At 40.7% G+C, this 23,817-nt stretch overlaps 1 protein-coding gene across 2 annotated transcripts in view; it reads right to left on the bottom strand.

Moving 5' to 3' along the window:
• Positions 1 to 23,817, bottom strand: part of LOC308086071 (myosin heavy chain, fast skeletal muscle-like) — a 61,279-nt gene that overhangs the window by 20,655 nt on the left and 16,807 nt on the right. The window contains exons 37-41 of one of the 2 annotated variants that reach the window (XM_080429428.1): positions 23,424 to 23,594; positions 23,234 to 23,338; positions 23,037 to 23,132; positions 22,715 to 22,843; positions 22,463 to 22,610 (exon numbers count right to left, since the gene is read on the bottom strand). The exons of the other annotated variant lie outside the window; for it this stretch is intronic. Coding sequence (XP_080285554.1) covers positions 22,590 to 22,610; positions 22,715 to 22,843; positions 23,037 to 23,132; positions 23,234 to 23,338; positions 23,424 to 23,594 — 522 coding nt within the window. The 3' untranslated portion in view covers positions 22,463 to 22,589. Of the gene's footprint in view, positions 1 to 22,462; positions 22,611 to 22,714; positions 22,844 to 23,036; positions 23,133 to 23,233; positions 23,339 to 23,423; positions 23,595 to 23,817 lie in introns of those variants that run through there. 2 annotated transcript variants of the gene reach the window in all.

Here is a 23,817-nt window from a genome sequence, read left to right as displayed (position 1 = left end):
GAATGTTGTGAAGGTCTCATATTTTCAGCTTTAAATATTTCATGTGCAGCTTTGAATATTAATAATTTGTGATTGACTGCAAAGTGCTGATCATGTCCATCATCACACACCTGTCTGTACCCAGAAATATACAGAACAGGGACTAGTCACTGATGAGTTGTTAGTGAGACACAATACACATTCCCTGAAGAAGACCTTGCTAGGTCGAAACGTTGGTTTCTCATTCAAATAAATCCTGCATCGTGGCTACGAGTGTGCAGCCTTTTCTTTACTCTCATTATTTACCAAGGTCAGCAGCACCTCACCAATACTGGCGTGCGCCCTCCTCCCTTTTGTATGATACACAATACACAACCGCTAGTCCAACCTAAGGGACACATTTGATCTCCTTTATCAACTGCACCTCTGGGCCTGAGGGGCACAGGCTCAGCTGACCCCAGATCAACAGCCCAGGGGGGCCCTGGGGGGACCAGGGGGGCCCTGGGGTGAGGGGCATGCTATGGGATCAAACACAACTGTTTACATACTGACTTACAGTATGTTCTCTCAGCCTGAATTATAGTTTCAGTCCGGGTGAAACAGAGAAAGGAATTTAGCATTAACCCAATTAGCATTATGTATTATAAAGTGGAAATGAAAATATATGTATGATTAACTCCCTCTCTCAGATAACAAGAATGGGAAATTAGGTAAATTACGTAGCCACTTACTCCCTATACACTGTACTAAGTTAACCAGAGTCCCCCAGGGCTCTACAGAAGGCCCACTTTGTCGAAAGTAGCAGATCTACAACCGCATTGCAATGCGCTGTGAGCTTGTAGATCAGCTATTTTCGATGGATGTTCGTCCCCGAAGAGGGACACTACTGTTCAATGGTTTTAACAAGAATGAGGAATTATGTGAATAATGTAGAGTGTCGTACACTGCACAAGGGGACTTACTGTACTTAAATGCATTATGCTAGATCGCTCGCTTCGCATGTGAGAGGTAACGGGATCAATTCTCCAAGGAGCTTTTCATGAGTCAGAGGAACATTGTACTCTGTGTGAAAATGTGTGAAAATGAAATTGAACTTTCCAGTGACAGTTAGCTTATCTTCATCATGATTACAGTTGTTCAATGTATCTTATGTTTCTAAGCACATTTTGTCATTTGTAATCATTTTATATTGTAGTGTAAACTATGTAAAGTATAGAAACAACAATACAAGGAGGATTAGCCCAAATAGTAGAGCGCTTACTTAGCTTGTGAGAGGCAGCGGGATCACTGCATGCAAGGAGCTTTTCATGAATCAGTTTAATCTCCTTGGCATCAGACTGTGCCATTAAGTTGGTTCTGATAAGATTGGCAAATAGACCTGTGTTCACAATGGTACACAAATCAGGCCCTGGACTACTAATATGTAAGGGGGTAATATGACAATGAAATTGACTCGAGACTTCAACCTCCAGTGATCCAGAAGTCTTCATGTGTAAAGTTTTCAGTGTAGTGTATGTTTGTAAGCAAATGTAGTTTTGTCATCTGTAGCAAACTTAAACCTTTAATGCGAGTGTCTCTGTGGATCTGGCTTCAAAACCCACCTGAGAGATAGCCTACTTCTTAAGGAGTGCAGCTTTGGCCTTTAGATACCTGTAACCATTCACCTTTGATGACCAGTTGGTGTCAACTCTTTTGACAACAGTTCAATTGAATTAAATGTCACAATATCATCATGATTATCTCTGTAGAGTAAACAGTATACAGTACTTTAGCACAAGGGGAATCAGCTCAAACGGTGGAGCGCTTGCTTCGCATGTGAGCGGTAGCGGGATCGACGCCCACATTCTCCAAGGTGTTTTTGATAAGTCAGAGGAGTGTTGATATCAGACTGAGCTATATAAAGTTCTACACCTCTCTGCAAATGTACAACGTGTTGACTGCTTGAGTTATAAATAATCACTTTAGTTCAGTTTAGTTCAAGTAACAGGTTTATTAACAACCTTGAATCACGGCACGTACGGGAGACATCTGTGTGTGGACAGCAGCCAGCTAAGCACATACCCAACACTGAGTTCACGTTCAGGTCTCACGGGACTACTGCAGGAACTCATGACCAGTGGTGGAAAAAGTACTCAAATTCTTTACTTAAGTAAAAGTACCAATACTGCAATATAGAAATACTCTGTTACAAGTAAAAGTCCAGAATTCAAAATTGACTTGAGTAAAAGTACAAAAGTATTGGCATCAAAATGTACTTAAAGTACCAAAAGTAAAAGTACTAAAATATTTGAAAATAGCAGATCTACAAGCTCACAACGCGTCGCGATGCGACGCGTTGTGAGCTTGTAGATCGGCTATTTTCAAATAGCCTATGTATGAAATAGGGTTAAAGTGGTTAATGTATGTTTCATTATATCATGATTTATATCTGAAAAGTAACTAGTAACTAAAGTTTTCAAATAAATGTAGTGGAGTAAAAGTACAATATTTGCCTCTGAGATGTAGTGGAGTAGAAGTAAAAGTATTGGAAATTGGAAATACTCAAGTAAAGTACAAATACCTCAAAATCGTACTTTGTTACTTTCCACCACTGCTCATGACCAAAACTGTTTAGGAACACAACTGTCTACACTCCGTATCAAAACGACAATGACATTTCCAGTTGCGTGCAAGTCGAGGGTACCCAATTTTCCAATGTAGCTTATTTTTTTAAGAAGATTTTGTACACAGTCTCTTGTACAACAGTGGTTCCCAAATAGTATGCTGTGACTCGTGAGACAAGACCAGGTGTGCCTTAGGATTTTCATTTCCCAGTGAAATCCTATATTAAAATTGCCTAATGGGTAGACGGTGGACGCACCCAGTGGTGTAAAGTAACTAAGTACATTTACTTAAGTACTGTACTTAAGTACACTTTTGAGGAACTTTTACTTTACTGGAGTATTTCCCATTTTCAGTACTTTTACTTCTACTCCACTACATCTCAGAGGCAAATATTGTACTTTTACTCCACTGCAATTATTTGAAAACTTTAGTTACTAGTTACTTTGCAGATATAAATTATGATATTATAAAAAATACATTAGCCACTTTAGCCCTGTTTTATACCTAGGCTATTTGAAAATAGCCGATCTACAAGCTCACAACGCGTCGCGATGCAACGCGTTGTGAGCTTGTAGATCTGCTATTTTCAAACATTTTAGTACTTTTACTTTTAGTACTTTCAGTACATTTTGATACAAATACTTTTGTACTTTTACTCAAGTAAATTTTTAATTCCGGACTTTTACTTGTAACGGAGTACTTCTACATTGCAGTATTGATACTTTTACTTAAGTAACACATTTGAGTACTTTTTCCACCACTGGACGCACCAAACACTGTTCTGGGGTCTGCCATGAGAACAGTCACACCAGAGTTATTACATGAACATACGTTCAACCTTTCAATGGCGTAAGATAAGATACACACATATCGACAGTATAATCCACATAATTATCCATTTAACAGGGAAAACTAAATACCACAGGGAGGAGGCCGGGGAGGTGGAGGGAGTTTGAACACTGGCAGGGCTGCAGAACGCTGTGACAATGCTGAGCATTTAGAATGGTGTGAATGTTGGACTGTTTAAAAAGACAGCAGGGTCGCTGCTGCCGGTCGCTGCTCGTGCAGCGACCGATCGTGTGGGGCTCTGTGTTGTTTTTATTTTTTATGTGGGTTTAAAACTGGCCTCCTCGGCTGCAAGGCTGATTAAACAGCAACGTTTATTTATGTTGTGAATCGTGTTTGCTGAACATGGATCTCATCGCTGCTATTGTTGTGGATGGTATGCCACCTGGCCCAGAGTATCGAGGACTTCTTTCCGCTTTCAAATCTCTTGCATGGATCCAGTACAACAGAGAGTTCCTTCTCCATCTTGTGAAAATCTACGATCCTCCAGTGGACTTTAATCCGAACCAATTTAGATGTGATCCGCTGGATTCTGCCAGCGGATCACCCGCAATCCAGGGACTAGGAAGAGGGGGCACGGTTAAAGGTAAAAAAAATAACTGCCCCTGTCACGTATACCTCTTCCCTCTATTATGCGTTCTAATGACCGATCCCTTCAAAACTAAACTGGGATCCTGCAGGCGCAGGTCAAATTGTGCCATGAATTCAGAGATGAGTGCACCTTGGCGATAACGGAAACCTTCTTGGAAGATAGAGACAAGGACAGGGAATTTCATTTACACATAAATGAGCGTTAGTGTAAAAATGTAACCATCAGAGAGAAGATCTGCAAAGCTGATCTGGACTTGCTCTCCGTCTCACTACGCCCTCAGTATCTACCGCGCGAATTTCTCCAGCTGTTGGTTACTCTCTTGTATATCCATCCGAGGGCAAACAAGAGCAGTGGTGTAAAGTAACTAAGTACATTTACTCAAGTACTGTACTTAAGTACAATTTTGAGGTACTTTTACTTTCCTGGAGTATTTCCAATTGTCTGTACTTTTACTTCTACTCCACTACATCTCAGAGGCAAATAGTGTACTTTTACTCCACTACAATTATTTGAAAACTTTAGTTACTAGTTACTTTTCAGATATAAATGATTACATTATAAAACATACATTAATCACTTTAGCCCTATTTTATACATAGGCTATTTGAAAATAGCCGATCTACAAGCTCACAACGCGTCGCATCGCGACGCGTTGTGAGCTTGTAGATCTGCTATTTTCAAACATTTTAGTACTTTTACTTTTGGTACTAGTACATTTTGATACCAATACTTTTGTACTTTTACTCAAGTAAATTTTTAATTCCGGACGTTTACTTGTAACGGAGTACTTCTACATTGCAGTATTGATACTTTTACTTTAAGTAAAACATTTGAGTACTTTTTCCACCACTGAACAAGAGTAATGCATGGGAACTGATTCACCAAGTAACTCAGAGTCTTCCATCTATAGCTCTCCCGATATCCCCCTAATATTGTTCTTGGAGACATGAATCACAGCACATTGTCAGATACTCTGAGAGACTTTTACCAGTATGTCACGTGCCCCCACCAGGGATAACAATATACTGGACCTGTGTTATGGTAACATTAAGGACGTTTTCAAGTCCATCTCGCTTGCCAATCTTATCAGAATTATAAGGCTTGCTTTATAATTTACTGTCATGACCAGGGGGTTTGGGCAAGACCAGCTTCCCCAAACCCCCTCTGATGCTCCCAAGTGGCTCCAGTTCGAATCTCAGGCAGTGAAGAATAGCTCTCTTTCAGCTCTCTTGTTCTCCTCTAAGGAGTATCCAGCGCACCAAGTGGGAGACAGTTTTGTTCTGACAAATTCAATAACACATTTTTGAAACAGGTAAAAAGAGCGCTTTCAGTTCCTGAACTGTCAGTAAACTCTCCCATTTGTTTTCATCATAATTTTATTCCATCTCAGTCAGATACAGCTTTTACTTGTTGGAAGGAAAAGGGTCTGATATCTTTTTCCGATCTATATATAAATAACCATTTTGCATCATTTACAGAGCTGAAAGAAGCATTTTCTCTTCCACAAGCCCACTTTTTTCGTCATTTACAAGTTAGACATTTTGTTCAAATTTCATTGATTTTGAAAACTTTCCTCAGAAACACTGTTTTTATGCTTTAATGAAACCGTATCCTAACTCCAAACATTTAATATCCAAATGTGTCTCACTGTTTTCTAAATTGTCTATTCCGTCAACAAATCATGGGAGGCTGATATTGGTGTGGAACTGTCTGATGAGATCTGGAGCGAGGGTTTGAAGAGGATTCACTCGGGCTCAGTCAATGCCAGATTGCAGCTTGTCCAGTTCAAGGTCATGCACAGATTACATTACTCTAAGGTTAAAATGAATAAAATGTATCCAACTGTTTCCGATACTTGTGACAGATGCAACATCTCCAAGGTGTGTTGGGTCACACTTTCTGGTCTTGCCCAAGGATTGTTTTATTCTGGCAAAACATTTTTGCTTGGTACAGCAGAGTATATGGTTTTCATATCGAACCTGATGCACTAACTGCCTTGTTTGGTTGCGCCGAAGCTTCTCTGGCTCTGCCGTACTCTGTCCAGCAGACTCTTATGCTTGGTACACTGGTAGCAAAGATAATTATTTTAACAGAGTGGAAGACTTCCACCGCTCCTTGTTTTACCAGATGGCTTAATGAGTTTGTATCACTGATACACCTGGAGAGGCTGCGTTGCAACAAACTGGGGTCCTATCACAGGTCATCTCGACTCTGCTGTGTGACTGCTCTGTTTTGTACAAGCTCAATTATTAATGTGTCCAACTGTTGTATTGTATTCTGTTGTATTCTGTTTGCCGATGCAGTACCTCATTATGATAGGTTAATTACTCATGTTTAACATGCCTGGTGTTTGTTTGTCTTGTTATGTCTTGTTGATGTCATGTCTTATAAAACAAAATAAAAATGAATATATATTTAAAAAATAAATATATATAAATATATATATATATATATATATATATATATATATATATATATGTGTATATGTGTATTTCTGAGTCGACAACGTCTTGCGTCATGTCAGGTCAACGTAAAGGCCAGTGGTGTAAAGTAACTAAGTACATGTACTCAAGTGATTGATTGAATACTTTGATTGATTGAAAATGATCGATTGAGTACTGGAGTTAAGTACAATTTTGAGGTATTTATACTTTACAATTTTATACTACTTTAGTTTTTCCAATTTTCAATACTTTTACTTCTACTCCACTACATCTCAGAGGCAAATATTGTACTTTTTACTTCACTACAATTATTTAAAAACTTTAGTTACCAGTTACTCTGAATATTTAGATTTGTATTACTAAACATACAGTAACCAATTAAGCTCTTTATATATTTTGGCTGTTTGAAAATAGCCGATCTACAAGCTCACAACCTGACTCGCATCTTAACGCGTTGTGAGCTTGTAGATCGGCTATTATCAAAAGATGTGTATACATTTTGAAAACTTGTGGAATGGGATATTCGGCAAAATGAGTGGGCTACTTTCTACTTTTGGTACTTTAAGTATATTTTGATGCCAATACTTCTGTACTTTTACAGTAAATTCCAGACTTGAATTGACAGAATTGAAACTGATTGGGATTCTGTAATATTTCAATATTTAATTATGAAGAATTGGTACAGTAAAACATCTTGGTAATAATCACAGATGGACTTGAGGAGGTGTGGTACAAGAATCAATATATCAACCAATAACTCATACTAAATATCAACAACGTTTTAGACACAGGGACAAACCGCAACCACTTTACAGTTAGACTCTAAATCAGTCTAACTCCACCTACAATCCGAGAGGGTGTTTATAGAGACTGGAGACTGACGTCACCATGAACAGACAGTTGGCAGTGGCTGGATGTTTGTGGGATGCGGGTTTGTGAGGGCAGGCCATATGGCATGTGGTGGATTGTTGGTCTGTGTGATTTCTGCTATGTAGGTGATTGATGTGGTTGGCATTGGTAGTAACATAGTTTGGGAATGTATGTATGTAAATGTGAGCAAATGATGGTAGTGCAGATGAGTGGATAGGAAATGGAAACGAGTGAAATGTGTGGAAGCAAATGATGCTAGCAAGTGAAAAGAAAGAAGAGTTCATAGATGAGATTGTAGAAATGTTTATAATTTATATAAATAATATAAATATGGATATTATAAATATATGCACGCTATGACACCTGTTCGGGTTAGTTGGGTTTTCTAGGGGAGGCGAGATCTTAGTTGGGCAGGCGACGGCCTGTCCTGCCTCTACAGTGGGTACGCCACTGCATGAATCTGCGCAGCAGCTCGCCCTACCCCCCAAAACAGATCTGTAAGCTGCCGAAACGCCATGTCGCAGTGCGTTGATAGCTTGTATGTCTGTTTTGCTACGAAGGGTGTTCAAACTGCTGCGTAGGACAGCTGGTCCATCGGTTTAGGAGTTGTCCTAACGCTATCGGCCAAAGCTTTTTATCTACCATGATCAATGACTAAATGTACTGTACTGGCCTGGGGGTCCCTGCTTGATCTCTCTCTCAGCTAAGGTCCTTGACCTGAAAAACGTTGAAGACCCTGGACCTGGACTGTATTATTATATTATATGAATTTAATCCAGTATGCTATTTTTTAATTTATTATGATTAAAAACATAGCAGACTTACAAGCTCACAATGCTGTATTTTGTTCTTTACTGTTAAATTCAGTGTTGATGAACAGGGGGAATGTTTATGTGATGAACAGGGGGGGATGTTTATGAAAATACTGAACAAATTGTGTGGCTCTCTCTATCTCTCTGCTGGGGGCGAGGAGCAGCCAGCAACTGCCTGTGTCTCTGTATGTGGTTGAAATGGGGCTGTCTCTCTCTCTCTCTCTCTCTCTCTCTCTCTCTCTCTGACGTTGAATTGTGGGCGTTCACTTCGCCAAGTCTAAAAATGTGAGTACTTCTTCCACCACTGGTAAAGACCCTGATGGTGAGTTCATGTTTACTGCCCCCTGCTGGTGAAGTTGTGAACAGCTCCATCTATCTATGCAGTTGAGTAGACTTTCCAAACTTCCAAACAGACACTCATTATGAAACCAAACCACCTGACAAAAACAAGAACGCAAATAACACTTTTATGGAAGCTCGCCACTGAGGTTACCAGCGTTATTATGAATCCCACCAATGTTATAGGATATAGACCAATTATTTGTTTACTAAGAGACTGGATGCACAGGTGATTGTTTCACGCAATCAATTCCCGACCTGTTGTTTCGGGGTGCGCTGGTTTCAGCACACCCCAACCCACTCTTGTGTGTTGGCTGGTGAAGCGCGTCCTAGCGAGACCTGATAGAATGGGTTTCATTGGGCACATACTGGTTGCACGCATACTGGTTCTTATCTGTGTGACGTCGTCTGTTAAGGGGTCTATAGGGTGTACCAAAAAATCCTAAAGGGGGCGTCAACATGTGTAACTTGGTAGCGGCGGCCATTTTGGGAGGCCGGCCGCCGGAGGGTTGGGGCCGGAGGGTACATAAACAGCTTGTAAACAATGACCCGACCGTGTTCTTTTTTTTAACTCACAGTCACAATGGTGAGTTTTTTACCAAAAACATGAAACTGCTATTTTGTCTCTGCTAACTAAAAGTAACTAGGTATGCAACTAGGCTAGGGTAGCCTAGGATAGTCCAGAGTGTTATTGTCTTTTTTCTCTCTCTAACGCTATGACAGGCGGGCTGCTCTGCTCATAGACCGAACATTACACTACCGTGCGAGGTCTCCAACTTACATAAAAAATAAACAAAGCTATTTCGCTACTCACCGAAACTTTCAACAACACAAAACTGCCTGAATAATGAAATAGTTTTGTTAATTTTTATTAAAGTTGGAGACCTCGCACGGTAGTGGAATGTTTGGTCTATGAGCAGAGCAGCCCGCCTGTCAGATCGTTAAGTCACTTAACACTCTGGACCACCCTAGTTGCATTACCTAGTTACTTTTAGTTAGCAGAGACAAAATAGCAGTTTCATGTTTTTGGTAAAAATGTACCTTTGAGAAAATGACGTGAACAAACACGGCTGTACTTGGGTAGGTTGTTGAACGTTACATCTTTGTGTGGTACAGCTGAGATCCAAGCCATACTACGTCTCTTGAACAGTGGTGAAAAGTAACTAAGTACATTTACTCAAGTACTGTACTTGAGTAATTTTTTTAGGTATTTGTGCTTTACTTGAGTATTTCCAATTTCCAATACTTTTACTTCTACTCCACTACATCTCAGAGGCAAATATTGTACTTTTACTCCACTATTTGAAAAGTAGTTACTAGTTACTTTTCAGATATAAATTATTATATTATGAAACATACATTAACCACTTCAGCCCTATCTTATACCTCGGCTATTTGAAAATAGCCGATCTACAAGTTCACAACGCGTTTTGTAGATCTGCTATTTTCAAATATGTTAGTACTTTTACTTTTGGTACTTTAAGTATATTTTGATGCCAATACTTTTGTACTTTTACTCAAGTAAATTTAGAATCCTGGACTTTCACTTGTAACAGAGTATTTCTACATTGCAGTATTGGTACTTTTACTTAAGTAAAACATTTGAGTACTTTTTCCACCACTGCTCTTGAATACATTGTTAGCCTCACACTGTATTCAATCTTGAAGAGGAGAGCTGCGACATGTGAACAGCTTTCTCATAGACCAGCCACACATGTGCAGTGTGCACTGATCACTATGTATTCGGCAAAGAAGTTAATGTTTACAAACACAAACCACCATCACTCTCTAGTCTTAAGCATGTCTCTATGTACAGTCTGACCCCCAAAGGGCTGGAGCGTCGAAAAAGGGGGCGTGGCTAACTTTTGGTGACACGACGTTGGTACACCTTATAGACCCGCCTTACCTGTCTGATTGGCTCCTTGGCAGGCATGGTTTTACTGTATGTGGTTAGGGTTAGGGTTAAAGGGATATTTAACTTAAAAAAAAACGTTGGGTCATTTTATCGTCTACTCTGGCTTTTGTGAGCCCCCCAGACCGTTTTTAAGTTGCTTGATTCAGTATTTAGATATTTGATATTAATTTTTATCAGACACGCCCCCTTCCTATACAAACCCATTATAACTTCAAACTAAATTTTTAACATGTTAGATTCATCAAAAACACCCATCCTATTGGTTCTGGTGACTCACCCTGCCCTCCTAATACGCGAGGGGCCGTGTTTTTTCGATAACTTTTTTCATTTATTTTGAAAAATAAAGAATTTGGAAAATTAAAAAAATTAAATACAATAAAAACATTAATTAAAAACAATAAAAAGCCGAGAACAGCTGACATACAAGCTCAGTTGGGGGACAACTGCTTTGAATTGTTATTATTGTTTACACACAACAGAAACCAAGGATTATATATATTTCAAGAGCTAGAGATCACAGTAAAATTCCTAAGCATTCTTCCTCCACTCTGGGAGAAAAACAGCATCTGAAAGTTTGATGGGAAGTCTATTCTCGGAGGTGGGAAGCTTCTCAGCACCCCAACTTCTCTGTAAAATACACTTTTTGGCCAGAAAAGAAAATATTTCACCGGAAGGAAAAATCTGGTCAATAGAAAAATTCCATTGACCAGATCTATAGATGGCGCAGTGGAGCAACCAAAAACTTGTTTTGCTTCCAGTGAAATATTTTCTTTTCTGGCCAAAAAGTGTATTTTACAGAGAAGGTGGGGTGCTGAGAGGCTTCCCACCTCCGAGAATAGACGTTCAACAACACAAAACAGCCTTTTTTTCGGTGAGTAGCGAAGTGGTTTTGTTTATTTTTACTACAGTTGTAGCTGTAGAATACAACTCTCGTAGACGTATTTATGATTCTGACGTTTTCAATCTACGAGAGTTGTAGGGTTCACCCCCTATGGACACAGGGACTTTCAGTACTATATAGACACTCCAAACATGTACAAATTGAAAATAAAGGTGCTTTCCCCCACGCACCAAATGTTAACTCTCGCTACGGGGTAGTAGTTTAATGTAATAATCCATATCTTTCAATAAAGAAGTGTTTTAATGCCGTCTGTGGCCGATTCTGTCGGAAGTTCCCAATGGGTGGTAGCGACTTGCGGATTATACTAGGGTCAGTCCACTCTAGGTGGACACGCACTGACCTTTTGCACCTTGATCCCTTGTATAACGCACTGACTTTTTTTGGGTCTTTTTTTATTGTGCTCCTTTTCCTCTAAGCACCTTAACGTACATTGTCTATCATGCACAGTATAAGTATAACATGCACAGTATACAATACATTGCTGCTATGCTCAGGCACCTTAGTTTAGTTTTTTAGTTTTTTTTATTATCTCAGGTTTTTGTAAATATGTAGATAACTTGTCTGGCCTTCTGTTGCTCTCTTGTTTTGATCTCCCTCCCACCTGCCCCCCACCCTCTTCTTCTCCCCCCCCTCTTCTTTCTATGGAAACTAACGTTGCGATGGGAACGATGTACAAAAAAGAATTTCACCCACTTTTTTACCTTGTAAACCTGTGATGTGACAATAAAACTGATTCTGATTCTGATCTGGTGAAACCCGGAATTACACTCAATGTAAAGAGGAAGTAAACGAGGGTGAAAAAATGGCGTTCGGCCACAGACGGCATTAAAACACTTCTTTATTGAAAGATATGGATTATTACATTAAACTACTACGTCGTAGCGAGAGTTAACATTTGGGGCGTGGGGGTAAGCACCTTATTTTCAATTTGTACATGTTTGGAGTGTCTACGGGGTATAGTGCTGAAAGTCCCTGTGTCCATGGGGGGTGAACCCTACAACTCTCGTAGATTGAAAACGTCAGAATCATAAATACGTCTACGAGAGTTGTATTCTACAGCTACTACAGTTGGAGCCCTCGCAGGGCAGTGGAATTCCTTGTCTATGAGCAGAGCCGAGCGCCTGGCAGGGCATTAGAGAGAACTCACGCTCTGGACCAGGGCTAGGAATCGGAATGCATTTTTACACGTGAGACTGTGACCACTTTTACATTGCATCTTATGAGCGGTAGGGTTCTTTTGCTGCCAACTTGCGCGTGCATACTGGTTCTTAGCAGTGTGACGTCACGTTGTCTGTTAAGGCGTCTATACATCCAGCCTGATCTCCAGAGAATACCGTAACATTGCACGGAACGAGTGCACTTCATTCCGTGGATAGTCGCCTCGGAACTCCCAAATTGCGTGCATATGTACGCCGAGTCCCACGGTGGGCGTAACCAGTCGCAACACGGAAAAACCCGGAAGCAGAGCAGTCCGCACAATAAAATTTACGATTCTGTGCCTATCGGTACATAACTCAAACGGCACTGAGTAGGCACAGGCGAATGTCCCACCGTTCAGGACGGCAACTCGGTCGCCTTAGCTCCCTCGGTGGTCCTTCACGGGGTGACAATTCGCCTGTGACTGCGCGCCTCCGAAATGGTTTTGTCACAAAGGCAGCGCCGTACCATATGCACGCAATTCGGGAGTTCCGAGGCGGCTATCCACGGAATGAAGTGCACTCGTTCCGTGCAATGTTACGGTAATCTCTGGAGATCGGGGATACATCAGCTATTTGAAAATAGCCGATCTACAAGGTCACACACATTGCGATGTTGTGAGCTTGTAGATCAGCTATTTTCAAAATATCTTTATTTATTTATTTTTGTCTAAATTTGAATATTTTTAAAACATTTTAACAACATAAATCTTTTATGGGGGTCCCGCTGTAGCCTCGTTCCCAGCTTTACTCATCTGCAAGAGAAAGGCTGGTCAACATGTATGTGTAGCAGGGGCGCTGACTTTTGTGCGCGACCATGGGGGCTGAACTTGACCACCACTCGCGCCCCCCCCCCTCCACCCACTGCGTCGCGGGCATGTAGGCGCGCGAAGCGCGCGCGATTTTTTTTTGCTTAATTAATTCATTAAATGACCATAAAACAACATTAACAACACTCTACCCATCCTTCAGTGTGTCCCATCCTCAAATGTTTTACTTAAATAAAAGTACTTATTTTAGTAGTAGCCTATAGTTACTTCTACTCCACTACATATAGACAAATATTGTACTTTTACTCCACTACAATTATTTGATAACTTTATTTACTATAGTTACTTTGTAGATTTTGATTATTATTATTACAAAACCACTTATACAGTATATATACTTTGGCAATTTGAAAATAGCAGATTTGCGATGCGTTGTGAGCTTGTAGATCTGCTATTTTCAAAGAATTTGTATACATTTTACACGTTTGAAAACTTGTGAAATGGGACCTTCTGCATAATGAGTACTTTTACTTTTGGTACTTTAAATACATTTTGATACCAATACTTTTCTACTTTTACTCAAGTACATTTTGAATACCTTACTTTTACTTGTAATAGAGTATTTTTACACCGCAGAATTTATACTTTTGTTTAAGTAAAACATTTTAGTACTTTTTCCACCACTGGTATTCAGTGCATGCAGTGAGTGACTGTTAGTGCACACAGGACGAGGGAGTCAAGGGACACAGCATAGCGACCCTTCATTTCAATAAGGGCACACGGCAGAGCCAAAACCTGCAGAACATGTTTAGCACACAGCCATAGCCATGGTTCACATGACGCTTGGTGCCGAGTCCCCCTGGTCTAAACAAGTTGTGTTCGATTTTTCGAGCCGCAATAGCCCCGCCCCCCCCCCCCCCGCCGCGAGCCGTTTCTCTGTCTGGGCAATTGTTCTAGGTGTCAACGGCGCGTTAACACCTATCTGCGCCCCGCTATAGTAATGGTAATAGTAATGGTACTGTAAGTTTGAGCCTGACATCTGAGATTCATGAGGGGGCTGACCAATTGACTGTGGGGGCGCTAGCCCCGACGCCCCCACGTCATCGGCGCCCCTGATGTGTAGTACCTCTACTTTGTCACAAGATGGGGCACTTTCCTCACGTTCCGTGTGGTCTGATCAGTTAGGCCATAATATTATGTCAGATACCAAAATGTATAGGGCTGAAGAGGTTCATGTATGTTTTATAATAATAATCAAAATCTACAATCTACTTAATTGACCAGATAGTCCTCCAGGGCTCTATAGTAGGCCTCCTCCAGTTGTCGCTCTACATTAAATATCTTTGTCAAAAGTTAAAGATCTACATGCTCATTAAAATGCGTTGTGAGCTTGTAGATCATCTATTTTCGATGAATGTTGGGACACCAGGGTTCAATGGTTTTAACAACTACTTTGATTTAATTTAATTAAATATCATGTGTAGAGTAAATAATGTACAATGTAGATATTGCATTGCAACCTATAGGGAATTAGCTCACACGGTAGAGCGCTCACAAGAGGTAGCTGGATCGATGCCTGCATTCTCCTTTTTGCGTTTCATGATTCAGAGGAACCTGTTTGAATCAGAAGCAGTTTAACCTCCTTGGCGTCAGACTGGGCCATTAAACCTGTTGTGATAAGATTTGCACATTCACCTGTGTTCATAATGGTACACATATCATACTGTAATATGACATTGAGACTTCAAGTTTCAGTTATTTAGAAATCTTCAGCATGTTTAAAGCTTTCAGTGTAGTTTATGTGTAGCAAATGTAGTTTTGTCATCTGTAGCAAATGTCAATGCAAGTGGTAGAAATGTGGTCTCGGTCACGTGTGGATCTCGCTTCAAAACTCACCTGTGAGATAGCCTACTTCTTAAGGAGTGCAGCTTTGGCCTGTAGATACCTGTAACCTAGCCTGGGATCCAGCCTGCTTCGCTATGTTCGGTGGATTTTTTTTTCTCTCTTCGCTTCTCAGTTTGGAAAGCCTCCCATTGGGAGGTTTTGCAGATCTACACTAGAACTACATATGTTACGTAGTCAACGTTGTTGCTGATTGGATGTCGTTCCAACGAATGAGAGTAGAGTTAGGCAACCTACGTCATCAGCCAGCGCCACCCTCCATGCTTTTCACACTGTTGTTTTTCTGCGCATTGGAATGACGTCTCACTGGTGCTTTGTCCCGCCCCGCACCACAGACCAATCAGAAGCCACGGCAGGACTCAAGCCGTTTGGCATGTCCCGCCTCCCTTGGAGATAGGAGGCTTTCCAGACTGAGAAGCGAAGAGAGAAAAAAAATCCGCCGAACGTAGCGAAGCAGGCTGGATCCCAGGCTACCTGTAACCTAGCCCTGGTTCAGAGCGTTAGTGGCTTCGCTTTAACGCCCTGGAAGACCCCTCGCTCTGCGCATGTACAAGGAATTCCACTGCCCTGCGAGCACTCAAGAGCAGTGAAAATAAACAAAACCATTTCGCTACTCACCGAAGCAAAGGCTGTTTTGTGTTGTTGAAAGTCTATTCTCCGCACTGGGGAGCCTCTCAGCACCCCACCTACTCTGTAAAATACACTTTTTGGGCAGAAAATAAAATAATGTCAGCGAGACGGAAATAAATTGTATTTACTCCACAGTGCCCTCTACAGATCTGGAGGATTTGAACTTACCATTAACCAAAATCTGTAGAGGGCACTGTGGAGTAAATACAATTTATTTCCGTCTCGCTGACATTATTTTATTTTCTGCCCAAAAAGTGTATTTTACAGAGCAGGTGGGGTGCTGAGAGGCTCCCCAGTGCGGAGAATAGACTTTCAACAACGCAAAACAGCCTTTGCTTCGGTGAGTAGCGAAATGGTTTTGTTTATTTTCACTGCTCTTGAGCGCTCGCAGGGCAGTGGAATTCCTTGTACATGCGCAGAGCGAGGGGTCTTCCAGGGCGTTAAAGCGAAGCCACTAACGCTCTGAACCAGGGCTACCTGTAACCATTCACCTTTGATAACCAGTTGATGTGAACTCTTTTGAGAATACCGTACTTCAATTTCGTTAAATGTCACAATATCCTCATAATTATCTCTGTAGAGTAAACTATGTACAGTATACAGTACTCAAGTACAAGGGGAGTTCAAATGGTAGAAAGCTGGCTTTGCATGTGAGAGGTAGCATTCTCCAAGGAGCTTTTCATAAGTATGAAAAGTGTTGGTATCAGACTGAGCCATAGAACGTCCTTCTACACTCGTACTCTATATCAAAACGACATTGCACAATGGTACAACCAGTCACTAGGCTGGGATATTATTGTATAGGCTTATGTAATATGACAATATGGCCCTATTTTCATTTTATTTTTCAGCTGTCTCTTACTCAGCAGAGGGTGCCATCTTTATGGAAGCGATCCATTGTGGTGCCGGTTGCCAAGGGTCCTCGTCCCAAAGCTCTCAATGACTTCAGGCCTGTGGCCTTAACCTCTTTGGTTATGAAGTCATTTGAGAGGCTTGTTAAGGATGAGCTCTTGGCAAAAACTGAGTGTTGCCTGGACCCCTTGCAATTTGCTTACAGGGCTAAGAGAGGAGTGTCCGATGCTACCATCACCTTATTGAACCTTCTATTTTCACTCCTGGAAGTCAGCAAGACACATGCTAGGCTGCTTTTTGTTGACTTCTCATCAGCCTTTAACACCATTCAGCCACATATACTAGTTGAAAAATTAGTTAACAACTTTGGCTTAGATTCAGGTATTATTGGTTGGGTTCTTCATTTTCTCACATACAGAACCCAGAGGGTACGGGTGAATGGTAAATTGTCTGGAGAACTAACATCATCCACCGGCTCACCCCAAGGTTGTGTTCTTTCCCCACTCTTGTATATCTTGTATACTAATGATTGTAGGAGTCAACATGACAACAGACACATTGTTAAATTTGCAGATGATTCTGTGATTGTTAGTCTTTTGAGTGATAGTGAAGCCAGTCATGGCCCAGTTGTAGATGACTTTGTTTCTTGGTGTGAAGATGCATTCCTACAACTTAATGTTACAAAGACTAAAGACATGTGTATTGATTTTAGGCGATCTCCACCAGCTCCTCAGAGTAGCGTCATAAATAGCCAGGCAGTGGATTTGGTAACCACTTATAAATATCTCGGCTCCATTTTTGACTATCGTCTGATATTTGACTTCAATACTGAAATGGTGTGTAAGAAAGGTCAACAGCGCCTCTTCTGTTTAAGGAAGCTAGCCAAGTTTCAGGTGGATAAGTCATTGATGATTTTATTCTAGAGCTTTCATAGAGTCTGTTATTTCATTTGCTGCCATTTGTTGGTATGGAAACCTTGGCATTAGACAGAAAAATGCCCTTAACGGGGTTGTGAGGGGGGCTAGCAAGATTGTGGGGGTACAATTTAGCTGTCGGAGTCATATATATGACCAGCAGGTGCTTAAGAAAGCATCTTCTATTAGGGCAGACAGCTCTCACCCCCTAAATCCTGAATATGAATTCTTGCCATCCGGCCAAAGGTTAAAGACCCCTGCAGCTAAAAACAATAGGTACAAATTCTCATTTGTACCTACTTCCATTCGTGCCATCAATAATAGCAGCAGGAGGAGGAGGTAGCTGAGTAGCTATTATTACCTGAATCTTGTGATTATGTCTATGTCTATGTGTGTCTTGTGTATGTATGTTTACTGTGTGTTGGAGTTTCTTACTATCTGCTGTAACATAAATTGCCCAGTTTGGGACATAATAAACTTGAACTTGACCTTGAACTTGAATGGAAATTGAGTCTTTAAGTTCCTTTTGACAATACATCAACGCCATGAAACGTCACAATACCAGTATATTACTGATACCGTATACTGTTATACAGTATACGGTAGCTTTGTACAAGGGGAATTAGAGTAAAGAATACAAAAAAACAGAACAGAACTCTTTGGTTTGCCACAAAGTTTTAAAACTGCTGTTCTAGGCTATGAAAATGACATTAACATTCCCAGTGGTCTGCAAGTCTTCCATCATGCTGATTGTTTTTCAATGTAGCCTGTTTGTAAGCATATTTTGTAATCTGCTTACAAACATAATTTGATGACTTTAATATGAAAAGGTATGTCATTTTAAAAGTGTGCGACAAATCATTTAATTGAACTCATAGTCATAACATCACCCCCCCCCCTCTCTGTTTAACTTCAGTCGCACTTACAAATGCGTACACATTTGTGTACATTTGATATATTATCAGTAGTTGAAGTGGCATTATGAGTTGTTTAGGACTCACAACAAAATGTTTAGGATCGCAACTTGACTTGTAACTTGCCTGTCTTGACTTGGGACTTGAGTGCAAAGACTTGGGACTTATTTGTGACTTGCAATAGTATGACTTGGTCCCACCTCTCTAATTTATCTCTGTAAACTATGTACAGTATAGTGTAACATAAAGCAAGGGGAATTAGCTCAATGGTATAGTGCTCGCTTCGCATGCCAAAGGTAGTGGAATCGATGTCTGCATTCACCAAGGAGCTTTTCATGAGTCAAAGGAGCATTAATAGATGAATCTCATTGCTATCAGACTCAGCCATTAAACCTGTTGTGATAAGGTGACTGCATACTGATACATTGACAATGTTATGTACGGTTCTATACAATGGTATGATCACTAACACCAGTGGTGGACAATAACAGACTACTGTAAAGGGATATTTCACTTTCAAACACTTTTTTTTTTAAAGTTGCTTGATTAAGTATTTGGTTTTTTTTTTTCAGACACGCCCCCTTCCTATATAAACCCATTGTAACTGCAAAATCCATTTTAAAACCATTGAAAACACACCCTGGTTCTGGTGACTGATATCGTCCTTCTAATGCATGAGGGGGCCGTGTTTTTTTAATAACTTTTTTGCAGACTGACATTTCATAGCTTGTGAACAGCTCTTTTTAAATAACACATCAACACATAAGGCACTATTCTGGTATGAATGAGGTAACCAGCTCCTATGGTGCTCCTAATGTCAGTCAATCAAATTCAGACCTCTCTGTCCCTCTGTCTTGTCCACTGACATGGTGATCCTTTATTTAACAGAAAGCACGCACATCCACTCACTAAAAAACAGGTGCTGGGCTGAGGTCAGAATCCACAACGAAGAATAAAATCCGCACAGCCGTGGGTCCATGTATGTTTCACTCATGCATTCATCTTTTTCCACCATTTTTTAGAGTAGCAGAGGCACCTCTAAATAGTATGTATGAGAGTGTTTGTTTCTTCTTGTTCACTTGACTTTTATGATGGTGTAAGCCTGACGTCCTGTCCTGTGTGCCAGTTGTTTGGATACATATTTTTTTACCAGGTTGCTCGAAGAGTAACCGGGTTTAAGAAGAGACTGATCAACTACTCAACACTTTCTCAACACTTTCTAACGACCTTTTCATCATTGGCTGTCTTTTAATCCTTTAAGCCAATTGGGAGACTGGCTGTCCTTTAAGGCAATGGGGAGACGGGCCGTCCTCCGATGCTATGGGATCATAACCTTATGCCCTCCCCTCTTCTCCCCATAGATATAGAAACCTAGATACCTCATTGGCCTCTGCAGTTCATTGGAGCGACTGGTATCTCAATACAAGGCTCTTCCGCAGGGCTGTTTCACTACTGACCAATCACATCGCGTTGACTACTGGCCAATCACAGCGCGTCTAACTGACTAGCTGCTGCGCGAGAGAAAAGACCCGCCCCACCTGCCTCTGATTGGCCTACCGAACGCCCCTTGCTGAAGCGGAAGGAAGTGATAGGCTAGCCCTGCGGAACAAGGAAGCGCGCCCGAGATACAAACGCTTCAGAGCCGAAGGAGGCGTCTACCTTTATATGTCTATGCTTCTCCCCCTCTCTCATTCACGCAGCTGGGGCTGACGAGTGTGCACCGTTGCCCCCGTCAGCGCTGCTCGTTAATTCAGTTGCTCCAGGTGTGTGTAAACTCAGAAGCTCATTTAAGTGGGCATTGGGCAACAGTCTAATCTCCGCGACCGTTTTTTGGTTCTTGGTTGACAAAGACTAGTTGAGCCATGTTTGCTTGCTACAGAGCATGCAAATGAGTGCTAAGTGCTAACAACAAATGAATGCTAACACACACACACACACACACACGCTCACAGAGAGAAGCAGCTGGTCGCCTTGATTTTTAAATAATCAGTGATGTTCACTTGTATTTTTATGTGGTCATATGTGTAAATTGGGTATTCTATTCCATATCAATTTCATGACGGACATTATGCTGCATATTTGATACTCGATGATTGATGGTGTTGGGTGCCAGCTGGGTTATTATTGGTCAGCTGACTCAGCACAACATGTATGTAGGTGCTTGTGTGTGTACTTCAGTGTCTGATGAAGAGCCGGTAGGCTCAAAATGTCACGTCCAATGGTGTGAAAAGGAACCAAAATATTTGTTTAAGCTTTGGAGCATGACCCAGTGTGCAGACTTTATGATCCTTTATTTAACTGCATGAACCCTAGCATCCCTATTCTGGGCATGTCATGATGAGGCAAAGCTGAACTAGACATTTAAATGAAAATGTATCAAAACCAACTTTGAGAACCTCTCACAGACGTAATCTTGCTCATGTGTTGGTTAATCAAATGATCGAGAAGCAATGGTATTTTATTTTATTTCTTCTATATCAACGAATCAACACAAAAAAAACTTTTTTCATAATCAAATAGGGCCTAAAAAACTGGTGTGCAAAACTATCTGACAGGCTCACCAAGCTAACAATTTGTCACACCGCACCATGCTGAGCTTGTAGATCAGCTAATTATGAAACATATTTGATATAAAAACAAAAGGCCAATATATTTCACAATCAATTAAATCGATAACCTTGTCAGAGAGCTACAGTACATGAGTCCAGCTAGTGGTGGAAAAAGTAGCCTACTCACATGTTTTACTTAAGTAACAGTATCAATACCGCAATGAAGAAATACTCCGTTACAAGTTAAAAAGTCCAGAATTAAAAATGTAGTGGCTGCCGTGTTAAGTGGTGGTCAGATGGGTGGGCAGAGTGCATTTATGTTTACATTAATGATCAATGGATTGTGTTCCGGCCTGGATCAATGGAACACATAGGCCAATTTAAGTTCCTATTTATTGGTATTACAATGAAAACTCATTTTTCATAATAATGTTATATTGTCAATGAAATCTTAATGTTTTGCCAATTACTGTATTTGTAGGCCCAGGCCCATACAGGTTGAGAACCACAGATTTACGTGACCCGTGACACATTGTGAACTTGTAGATCGGCTAATTTCGGCAAAGAGATTTGATATCGAAGGAAAAAAGGAGGGGACTTATAGCACATAAAACATAATATATAGAGGGTTTTTGTTGAGTGATGCTCTCAAATTGTAATTTATGTTTTATTTTTATAAGAGGCAAACTTAATGTTGAATGTTTTTGTTTTGTTTACGCTGTATGATTTGATGATGTACTGATTAAACATTGAACGCCACCTGTGAATGGGCGTGTATTCACTGTCATGATTTAGGTGTGTTCAATAAAAAGCTTGCTGATTTGCACTATTCGCCTGTTTCCTAGGCTGTGTGTGTTTCACTTCCTGTCGATTTGATCCAATGAAATCCAATGAAACTGGTCAGATGACCAATGATATCCAATGAAATCGACAGGAAGTGAAACACACACAGCCAAGGAAACAGGTGAATACTCTACTTTCCTCCCTAAAATGTATAACGAACAGTGGAAATGTATTGTCCGGGTTGAATACATCCTTTGTGTGAACCCTTCCCATGAAATGGAGGACAATTATGTATGAAATGCTCAACTATTAATTGATATTGATGTCAACGTGAAGCAGCACTGCTCTTTGACAGCAGCAACTTGTTCACCTAGACACAGACGAATTTTGACTTGATCGTCAAGATTTAGTTCATCCCCCGAGCAAGCAGGCCGGCTCTATTAGCTCAATGGTAAAAATGTCACTATGTCAGCACTTGCGCCGGACACCGGGTTCAAATCCGGGGTTGAAGAGGAAAGTTACATAGTGCTGCTTTAAGTACGCATTTATTTATCTTTGCAATGGGTTTACAAAATAGTATATAGTGGACATGTGAGTTGGAACCAGAATACTCTGACAAACCTGACAATAAAAAGTGATTGACGGAGTAATGAATACAAGAAACAACAAAATTATTTTGTTGCCACCTTTATTGAATACAATGGGTCATATTTTATGACTTTTTGAATACAATGGGTCATATTTTATGACTTTTTACGGTGACTTGAATTGGAGAACTTATTCAGCAGCTTCTTTTCCCTGTAAAAATAGGAATATCATTTTAGATATTCAATATGAATCTTTAGTTAAATCATAGTTAAAGATAGTCAACATAATGAACCTTCATATTGAACAGGTATTACCTTGGTGTCACGACTTTTAGCTCTCATCTTGTTGACCTGGGATTCAGCGATGTCAGCACGCTCTTCAGCCTCCTCCAGCTCATGCTGAACCTTTCTGCACTTGGACAGGTGAGTGTTGGCTGCTTCCTCCTACAATATGATAGAGATGGTTCAAAGCCTCAATATTTGAAAAGAGCATCTTGCAATTATAGTCCAAACAAGTGGACAAGTGTGGTTGTGGACAATGCAGTAGCCAATGCGGCATGTTCATGAGTGACTTGGGACCACAGGTTCTCGATGGCAGCCACAAGTGAAAATTCATCACTATGTATATTTGTCTTACCGCTTCCTCAGCCTGCCTCTTGTAGCCCTTCACCTTCATCTGCAGTTTGTCTACCAGATCCTGAAGCCTGGAAAGATTCTTCTTGTCCTCTTCAGTCTGAAGTGAGAGTGAATTTATAACATTAGTTGTATGTTCATGCAATCTATTCATTTTGTCAATGGCATGATGGTCATTGAAGTGAACATGATATACAGTACCTGGTATGTCAGCTCCTTCACTCTCCTCTCGTACTTGCGGACACCTTTAATAGCATCTGCTCCACCTCTCTGTGCAGCATCAACCTCTCCCTCCAGCTCACGCACCTTCACAGTTGAATTATACATAATCAAATTATTTATTCTTATTTCATTGACTATAACCTGTGTTGAAGTAAACTATACACCTTACCCTAGACTCCAGTTTCTGGAGCTGCTTCTTGCCTCCCTTCATAGCCAGGTTCTCAGCCTCATCTAGACGGTGCTGCAGGTCCTTGACTGTGACCTCCAGGTTCTTCTTCATCCTCTCCAGGTGAGTGCTGGTGTCCTGCTCCTTCTTCAGCTCCTCGGCCATCATGGCAGCCTGGAAAGTCATTTTTGTACAAGATAAAATATGCGTTGTTGTCCCGCAAGGAACAAATGATGCATCACACAACACACTTGCCAAGAAAATCACAATATATAAACATGGTACATAGATTATACTTAACCACACTAATAAGCGTGCTTAAATTCACATGTGAGATTTTTTTTAATGAAAGGTAATAAACAGATACTAGTGTCATAAGACCATAAGGAAACAAACC

Source organism: Gymnoscopelus braueri, assembly GCF_963280865.1.
Source record: "Gymnoscopelus braueri genome assembly, chromosome: 5".
NCBI classification, from domain to species: domain Eukaryota; kingdom Metazoa; phylum Chordata; class Actinopteri; order Myctophiformes; family Myctophidae; genus Gymnoscopelus; species Gymnoscopelus braueri.
Note: the sequence above shows the minus strand (reverse complement) of the source record. Positions and strands in the feature narration are given on the sequence as shown.